This window comes from Homarus americanus, unplaced genomic scaffold, assembly GCF_018991925.1.
Source record: "Homarus americanus isolate GMGI-L3 unplaced genomic scaffold, GMGI_Hamer_2.0 scaffold2316, whole genome shotgun sequence".
Taxonomy (NCBI): Eukaryota; Metazoa; Arthropoda; class Malacostraca; order Decapoda; family Nephropidae; genus Homarus; species Homarus americanus.
The window spans coordinates 1-9,369 of record NW_024748301.1 but is presented as its reverse complement, the minus strand read 5'-3'; the positions used below and the strand labels follow the sequence as shown (position 1 = coordinate 9,369).

At 40.2% G+C, this 9,369-nt stretch overlaps 1 protein-coding gene across 1 annotated transcript; it reads right to left on the bottom strand.

The window, feature by feature from the left end:
- Positions 1 to 2,242: 2,242 nt before the first annotated feature.
- Positions 2,243 to 2,730, bottom strand: LOC121880237 (sodium-dependent multivitamin transporter-like; the record flags this gene model as incomplete). The annotated part of the gene is made up of 2 exons (XM_042387394.1): positions 2,243 to 2,431; positions 2,597 to 2,730. Coding segments are annotated over 2 exons (323 nt in total), but the record flags the coding sequence as incomplete, so codon positions are not given.
- Between the last annotated feature and the right edge of the window lie 6,639 nt (positions 2,731 to 9,369).

Here is a 9,369-nt window from a genome sequence, read left to right as displayed (position 1 = left end):
AGATAATGCAGAGTATAAAATGCCTTATACAATATTTATACATAATATCATCTATACAGCTGTACAATGACTGTGTGTGTTCGTGCGTGTGTTGCCTCGTGATAGTTAGAGTGGGCTCCCGTCCAGAAAGGACACTGTACTAACCTCCAGCACCGACCCAGGTCGGCTAGAGACTATGGTTTCCGAGTGTACATTCAGGAGCCAGTGCATTCCCAGTACTAGCCAAGAGTGCGTAACAAAGACGTGACCGACCAACCAAGCGGCTATGTAGCAGATCAGTCGCGTAGAGGATAAAAGTAAAAAAAGCTAAACAAATCAAAAACAGATGAGTTAGAAATGACAGCACAATATGGCTCCCAACCAACAAAGGTGAACGTACTAAAGATAGAATGAATAAAATGTTCAGAAGAATTTTGAGTTAACACTCAATTACAATTATATTCATACTGACAGCTTCCAAATTGAGCATTTCCTCGTTTACTATTTGACCAATTGTATCTGCTGTTGAGGCAGGAAATGTTGTATCTACTACTGAGGCTGAAACTGTTGTATCTACTACTGAGGCTGAGACTGTTATTTCTACTGGTGAGGCAGAAACTGTTGTATCTACTGTTGAGGCATAAACTGTTATTTCTATTGGTGAGGCAGAAGCTGTTGGGTATCTACTACTGAGACAGAAACTGTTGTATCAATTACTGGGGCAGAAACTGTGTTATCTACTACAATACTGAGGCTAAAACTGTTGTATCTACTACTGAAGCTGAGACTGTTATTTCTACTACTGAGACAGAAACTGTTGTATCAATTACTGGGGCAGAAACTGTGTTATCTACTACAATACTGAGGCTAAAACTGTTGTATCTACTACTGAAGCTGAGACTGTTATTTCTACTGGTGAGGCAGAAACTGTTGTATCAATTACTGGGGCAGAAACTGTGTTATCTACTACAATACTGAGGCTAAAACTGTTGTATCTACTACTGAGGCTGAGACTGTTATTTCTACTGGTGAGGCAGAAACTGTTGTATCTACTGTTGAGGCATAAACTGTTATTTCTACTGGTGAGGCACAAACTGTTGGGTATCTACTACTGAGACAGAAACTGTTGTATCTACTACTAATTCAGGAACTGTGTTATCTACTACTGAGGCTGAAACTGTTGTACTTTGCACAACCATAGATCGAGTTATACAATTATTACTGCACTTCAACAACAAGATAACCTGTACTCCATTCCACTAGTGCATCAACAATTAAAGTTCATGAGAGAAGAAAAATCTGTTTACCCCAATATGTAAGACATGCTAAATACTTATGTGAAATGTTGTCTCTTTGTTCTAGATTGATTTTAATTATGTAAAATTTTTAAAACACACATCGAAATATTTGTTTAGCCTGTTATGTATTAGATAAAAATAGGATTAAATTAATGTGTAAAAAAAGAGATAAAATTATTCCCTGGCCACATCATCTCCCTTATATCGTTGGCTGCAAATTAACGAGGATGAAGAAAAGATCACGAGCTGTGTTAATGCGGCACTGATCGACACTGGGCACATATTGTCCTGAATTATTATGTCATTAACGTGACTTAGTGATAAAAGTTACAGTATAAAACCTGAAGAACAACTTACCATACTACAGGACGAAAATGTTTTGGCTTTTTTAATTATAATGTAAATCAACCTCAGCTCTTGATTGTATTATTGTGAGCGTTTTATCTGTGAATTAGCACATTGTAATTTTGTTTTTGTTCCCCAAATATCTCTCTCAATGTTTCAAGCTCCAAAAGGATCAGGCCCGTTATCGTTAAATGACAAAACAATGAATATAAAGGTAAGAATACCCCTCCCCCCCCCCAAAAAAAAAAACAATAATAATAATAAAAATAGCGAAAGACACTCACTTCTGATTTGAAAATTTAAAAGTAAATCCTTGAAGAGTTCGATGAATATAAATTAAATTTGATGCAATAATTGTTTAATCTTGATGGTCAACAATTACATTTTGTGTAACCGAGAGCTTTATCTGTTTCCGGCCATAGCCATAAACATGAGGATTCCAGCTGTGACTTAACTTGATGAAACCAAATTGATATTCTGAAGGCAATGACCAATATTATTCAAGCAGTAGAGCACAAACACACGAGACATGTAAGCAAAAACAAAGAGGCCAAATTCTCGATAATTTCTTTAATAAATAATAGCTGACTCAGTTGGTAAATTTTATCTAAGATACATACGATTGTGATGTAGAAGGTGCAGATGAACCCCATGATTAGGGTGGACTGCCAGGTAGTGAGGCCCGTGACTGTTGTCAGAGCTACTGTAGGCGCGTACAAACACATGCCCATGTAGAGGAAGTTATTAAGCAGGAGACACAAAGTTGCCAGCAGTCTCAGCAGTCGTGACCGATATCTTAGCTCTATGTACTGCAAGATATAGCAATGGTTAAACCTTAGTAAAAGAGATTAAAGAGATTATAGTATTTGCGGAATGATAGGGTTTATGATGACTTTATCAAGAAGAATTTTTCCTAATATTAAAACTCAACAATTTATGAGAAGAACAAGTACCATCTCGACCGAATAATTTACCTCGTTGATGGAGACAAGGTTGAGGTTGTAGAATATGGGAAGTATGACTATGCCCAAGACGAGACAGCCCGGGATACAACCCAACAGCACCGTCGCGAGTTGTGTGCCGGAGAAATATACCTCCGTCGGGTTACCTGAAACACATATAGGGTGTTAATCGAACACGGAAATTATGAATAGTACCATAGTGAGATTATCAAATTTTATGTTTAGAATTTGTAGCATTGTCCTCTTACGTAAAACATAAAATACATTTCTACTTAATACAATACCACAATGTGTTGTTTGCTGAGTTCATGTTCACGATCATTACGGCAACATCATTGTCTAAAGTAAACTAAAAGGTTTTGTACAGTCATGATGTAACACAGTAGACCATTTGCTGTCACCATTTCTTTTTATCAAGATGCTACCTTGGCCCACCTGAGAATTGATAACTCGAATATATACTTCAACTGTCAAAGTTAATGGAAGTAGAGGGCGGGGAAGGGTAAAATACACAAACCAGACGATAAACAATCCCATGTGAAATCTTAATCCAGAGGATGAAACTACACATTATCTAATCCAAGGAAATGTATTGTGGTATTAGCCGATGAGATTGTGTAGATCTGAGAGAGTGGAAGAGCTTAGAACTTAGTGACACGCCTCTTGACATTTGATGAAAATAAAAGCACATACTGTATACGGAGAGATACTCACCAGAGACTTAAAAAGATATCTCATAGCTTACACAGAGAAGCTTAGAGGTTGGTTTTAGACATTGGTTATGGTCTTGGGAAATATTTACCTTTAAACTAGTAACTGGTGACCTTGTTTTAACTTTATATATATATATATATATATATATATATATATATATATATATATATATATATATATATATATATATATATATATATATATATATATATATAACCGGTCGGAATTTGCTGGACTTTAATTTCTCACTTGACTTGGGGTTTATTAAAATTTAATAGATGGTAAAGGCAGTGGAAGCGCCCCTTTGAGAAAAATCCCGAACCAGCACAAGAACACTTAAATCTACTACACAAAATGAACTGTCCGTGACCCGTGGAAGGATAGCGTCTGTGACTGGGATGAATGAGACACACTGTAAAATTTAGACACTTATATTCCCTCCAACACTACAAACACAATCAAATAATGGTACACCAATATGCGCACCTCTTAACTTAAACTTTAAACACTACTCTGGGGAATAAAAGTTATACATGACATAGAAATTATTAGAAACACAGGCAACAATAAATTTGAAGTATTAAGAAATGTTGCTTGCACACATGAACAGGCCTTAAGGGCTTTCACAAAATAATATCAGTCACTTAGGAAATGGTACTAAAAAATAAGAAATTAAATACTCCACAATGAATAGGCCTTAAGGGCTTTCAACAAAATAATATCAGTCACTGAGGAAATGGTAATAAAATTTAAGAAATTAAATACTCTACAATGAATAGGCCTTAAGGGCACTCAACAAAATTATAGCACCCCAACAGATGTACACTTCCTAACCTAACCTACCCACTACTCTGGGGAATAAAAGTTATACCTGAGATCAGAATTATGAAGACCAATCAGATGCATTAAAAGAATCAATCACAGTATCACTCTGGTTCCACTTAATGGCACAAACATTCAAAACAATATTATCAAAATTATTTAAGAAATATTAACTACACACGTCAAGATAATATCAGTCTGAGGAGTGGTGTTAACTACACCCGTAATAATGAAGATAAAATGTTCCTCTAGGTATCTCCTAGAGTCCTAGACTCACGGTCTCAGTGTGTGACCATTAATATACTCAGATAGCCTCAGTGTACTCCCAGTGCGTCCATGGGCAGGAAGAGAGTGAGCCAATCAGACCTTGTGCAGTTGAGAGAAACTTTAGCTTCCCGTTAGCAAGAGGGTTTCACTAGCTGACCGAGGACACGTGGTGTTGTGCACCGGAGTGGTAAGCACTGATCACCCACTGCCGATGCTGGTCCCGTGTCGTTTTAGTTGTCGGGAGCACTCGTTCACTCAAGAGATCCTTTGCTACCCCGCTAAACAGTGACAGGCCTACACTGATCGGTCCAATGGCGACAATCGCCACCCTCAATCATCAACGGCAGTCAATCTCTCGCAGTCAACTCCGGTCAACTCCAATCAACTCCGGTCAACTCCAATCAAGTGGGTTCTGACGGAAACCTTGTTATACTGCAATAGCGCAGCACAGGTGACTAGGCCACGTGACTATTTCTGATGGACGCGCGGAACGTCTTGTCTGTGTGAATGCTCTCCGGGACTGGGCCTAGCCAGCGTCGCGTCTCCCCAAGGCGCTAGCTTGGGCCTACGTGATATATTTTCCGCCTAACTAATAACTCCTTGGGACACCCGTAACATTATTCAGACTGCTAAACGATCTATAATAATTTCAAATTCAATAATAGTCCCTTAACTTCATGAATCGTATCATTATTAATTCGGTAAATTACATTTAATATCATATAGGCCTAGTTCCGCAATCTCTCGCTACGAGCAGGCAGCGCTCCCTCCCCTCAGATGACCTTGAACGCTCAGTATCACTCATGGCGGGGCATTTGAAATTACTCTGAAATTTCTGAATATTACAATCGACCCCCCTAAAAAAGACAGCACTGTCCTCATGTGCTGAGAAAACATGCATACGACCCCCCTAAAATTTTGTTCTAAGGACTGCACCTCACCCCTTTAACGTGCTAAATGCAGCATTTGTCTTCTCTTCTCTCCTTTTCTCTCCCGCTAACATATATATATATATATATATATATATATATATATATATATATATATATATATATATATATATATATATATATATATATATATATATATATATATGACTATACTATTATTTCAAGAATTAGACGAAGATAATAATGATCAGTATCTCAGTGATGGTGTATTTACTAATTTGTGAGAAATAAACACAATATAACGGTCTCACCCTCACTCTCACCCTCACCCCACCCAGTGAATTCCAGGAGTTTCTTCGGGGACTAAAAAATTCCCCAATTTGTGTGTCTGAGGGAGCACCCAGACACCAAGAAACGACTAGAGTAGGTTGTGGACTGTGGTCGTATCTCAAAACCAGTTGTAAGCTGCATGGAAGTATTATTAAATTACTTAGAGCCTTAGATCTAATTATTTATTAGTACTGTAAATTCTACTACTGTATTGAGTAGTTTGCATTTAGACTTCATGAAATACTGCTATCACAATGTAATTCAGTACTGTAAAATGTATAGTAAATACAATTCATTGCAGCAACGATATAACATTGTACAGTAAAATCCTCCTTTTTCACTCTGCTAGAGCTGCAGATAACTTTGGTTAAATCAAGGGTTTGTGCTAGGTCTCTCAATGCTAATGAGGGCAAGATCAGATAAACGCTCTTCACCCACGGTTGATCTCAACAGTGTTAGTTATAATAACATTACAGCAGTAGGGTGTGTCATACGGAGGCGAATTTTTTTTTTTTAGTTTGAAAAATCGGCCCATGGTATTAATGATGTAGTTCTAAGAAAGTAATGGTGAGGATGAGAGCAAGGGTGATAGTGAGATTGAGAGTGAGAGCTAGGGTGAGGGTGAGGTTTAGTGTGGGGTTGAGAGTGAGGGTGAGGGTGAAAGCGAGGGTGAGGGTGAGAGTGAAAGTTAACGTAAGGGTGGGGTAAGAGTGTAGGTGGGAATGAGGGTGAGTCTGAAGGTGAGGGTGAGAGTGAGGGTGATAGTGAGGGTGATAAAGGGGGTGAGAGTGAGGGTTAGGGTGAGGGTTGGGGTGAGAGTGAGGGTGAGGTTGAGAGTGTGGGTGAGGGTGAGTGTGATTGTGAGAGTGAAGGTGAGGGTGAGAGTGAGGTTGAGGGTAAGATTTAAGGTGAGGGTGAGAGTTTGGGTGATGGTAAGGGTTAGGGTGAGAGTGAGAGTAGGAGTGAACGGTAGAGTGAGCGTGAGGGTGAGACTGAGGCTGAAGGTGTGCATAAGGTTGAGGGTGAAAGTGAAGGTAAGGGTGAGGCTGAGGAAGAGGGTGAGAATGGACGTGAGGGGGAGGGTGAGGGTGAGTGTGAGAGAGAATGGGTGAGGGTGAGGGTGAGGGGAAGGGTGAGGGTGAGAGTGAGAGAGAGGGTGAGGGTGAGGGTGAGGGGAAGGGTGAGGGTGAAGGTGAGAGGAAGAGTGTGGGTGAGGGTGAGGGGAAGGGTGAGGGTGAAGGTGAGAGGAAGAGTGAGGGTGAGGGTAAAGGTAAAGGTGAGGTTGAGAGGAAGGGTGGGGGTGAGAGTGAGAGTGAGAGTGAGTGAGGGTGAGAAAATTTGGAGAAATAATTTTTTACATATTATAATTTGTGAGGAGAGAGAGAATTTTTTCGTATTTCTCACCAAATTATTGATCATTACCGCGCGTTTTCCACAGTTCAACACCAGTGTGTATTGAGAAGGAATGGCCAAGTAAGGGAAGCACAGTGAAGGTAAGGACGCATGATGAACATAGGGAAGAACATTGAAAGGAACTTGAGAAGGCAGGAAAGCTCAAAGCTTATCGAAGTTATTAACACACAAATGAGACATAAGAGTACAGTGGTAGAGTATTACAGTGAAAGCAGGGAACAACGTGAAGCTAGGGAAGCACACAGCACAATGATGGTAGGGAAGCACACTAGCAGTGAAAATAGGGAAACATTATGAAGGAAGTGACGCATACTAAAGGTACAAAGGCAAAGTGAAGATAAGGAAACATAATGAAGGTAGAGAAATACACTGAAGGTATATGACACAAGTACAGTGAAAGTAGGGAAGCAGAGTGAAAGTTAAGGAAACACTATAAAGTTAGGGAGACACAGTAAACAAACACAACCCACAGTATAAGTGAGTCAATAAGACAGGATCTCGCAGTCCTAGTATCTAGAAAAATGAGGTTCACAGCCTGGTACTGATGTGAAGAGTGAAGCCTTGAGTATATATATGAATGTTCTTTTCGTGAATATAATACTGCTGTAATAGGGTGTGTCATAGTAGGGAAGATCAGCTAAAACTCATGGCCCATCACTTTTTTGGTAGATTTTAGTGTATATAAACAAAATAATTTCAGTTTCAATATTTTGCAACCTTTTGCTAGGTAAATTTTAGCGTGAAATTTATCGAAAATCTAACGTACAGCTGCATTAGTGCATTACAATTAAATAGTGAACATTGCTTTCTGACTTCATTCTTTAACAACCCAACTAACAATATTTTTTTCTGTTTCAGATTCTGATGCATTTATAAGTTGATAATATTTGCGATGGCTGCTTGTGTCAGGACGAGGAACCAAAATCCAGCCATCTCAGTCACTATCTTGGGTCTGGGAGAGAGCTCCTGAAGTCGGGGTTGCCTACATTGAGAGATGCTTTGAGATACGGTGTTTTAATCAGGCAAATCAGTGAAAAGAACCAAAGAACTTACACAAACAAAGACATTGCCAGTGATATGACCAAAGCTGTCTTGGCACAGTACACTCTGGCTAACGCTCAGTTCAAGCCTCCAGTCATAACAAGTCAGAAGAAGATTAGTGAGAGACTGCTAGCCAGTTGGGAAAAGGCAAGAGATATATCTCTTGGGAGAGGAAAACTTGCAGTTAAGGACAGCTTTGCCAAGCAACTGGATCAGTTATTTGACATAATTACTTGCAAGTGCCCAATTGTTCTCTGTCCTGAGTTTGGATGCGATCGTGACTGTAAATCCGAGGCCCACATCTCCTGTATTTGCAAGCGTGAACTGAAGATTCCTGTGATCGAACTGGCATTTGTCAAAGCACAGAGAGAGAAGACTGGCAGTATAGGGGCTCTCATGATTTCTAGCCAAGATATTCCGGAGTCCAAGAGACAGGAGGCTGCCACAGAGAGACAGAAGAGGAGAAGAGTTGCCGAGGAAAAGAGACTTGAGAAGGCCCAGGGTGAGGTAAAAAGGCCGATGATTGGAGTCAAGCTGATTCAGAGTTTAATGACTTCCCCATGGCTGATCCGAGTGCTGACCAGGAGGATGGTGACTTTGTCCCTAACCCAGAAAATAATGATCCCAAACCTTCCAGGCATAAGATTCGAAATAGGAAAGATATCCCGAGCATAGCTCTGGCCAGCATGCGACACCACACTGGTCTCAGAGAAACTGCAGAGATAGCAACAGCTGGCTGGATTGACGGTGGTTTGATAACACCTGATGATGTTCACCTGGTGATAGATCATAACAAAGTAAGGAGAGCTCAGGAGAAACTTGTCAGTAACCTAGAAGAGGAGCTTGATAAGGGGATAAGAGAAAATGGAATCAATTGTTTGTTCTTTGATGGGAGAAGGGATGACACTAAAGTGTTCATGAAATTTGGAGATTCTGACAAGTTGTTCCCTGCCATGGTGAAGGAGGAACACTACTCCTGCTGCAGTGAACCAGAAGGGAAGTATTTGTGGCATTTCACTCCAGAGAAAGATGACATCAGGAAACCAGCTGAGATAGTGGCAGATAACATTGTGAACTGGCTCAGAGAGAGGAACGTAGACCAGACCCTGCAGGCCATTGGAAGGGACAGCACCAATACGAACACAGGGTGGCAAGGGGGGTCATACAGTGGATAGAGCGGAAGATTGGGAGGAAGCTGGTCTGGATTGTTTGTGACCTCCACACCAACGAGTTGCCACTCAGACATCTGATCCAGGAGCTGGATGGCAAGACACCTTTCAAACAACAGATGGTCTGGTCCTCTTGGCA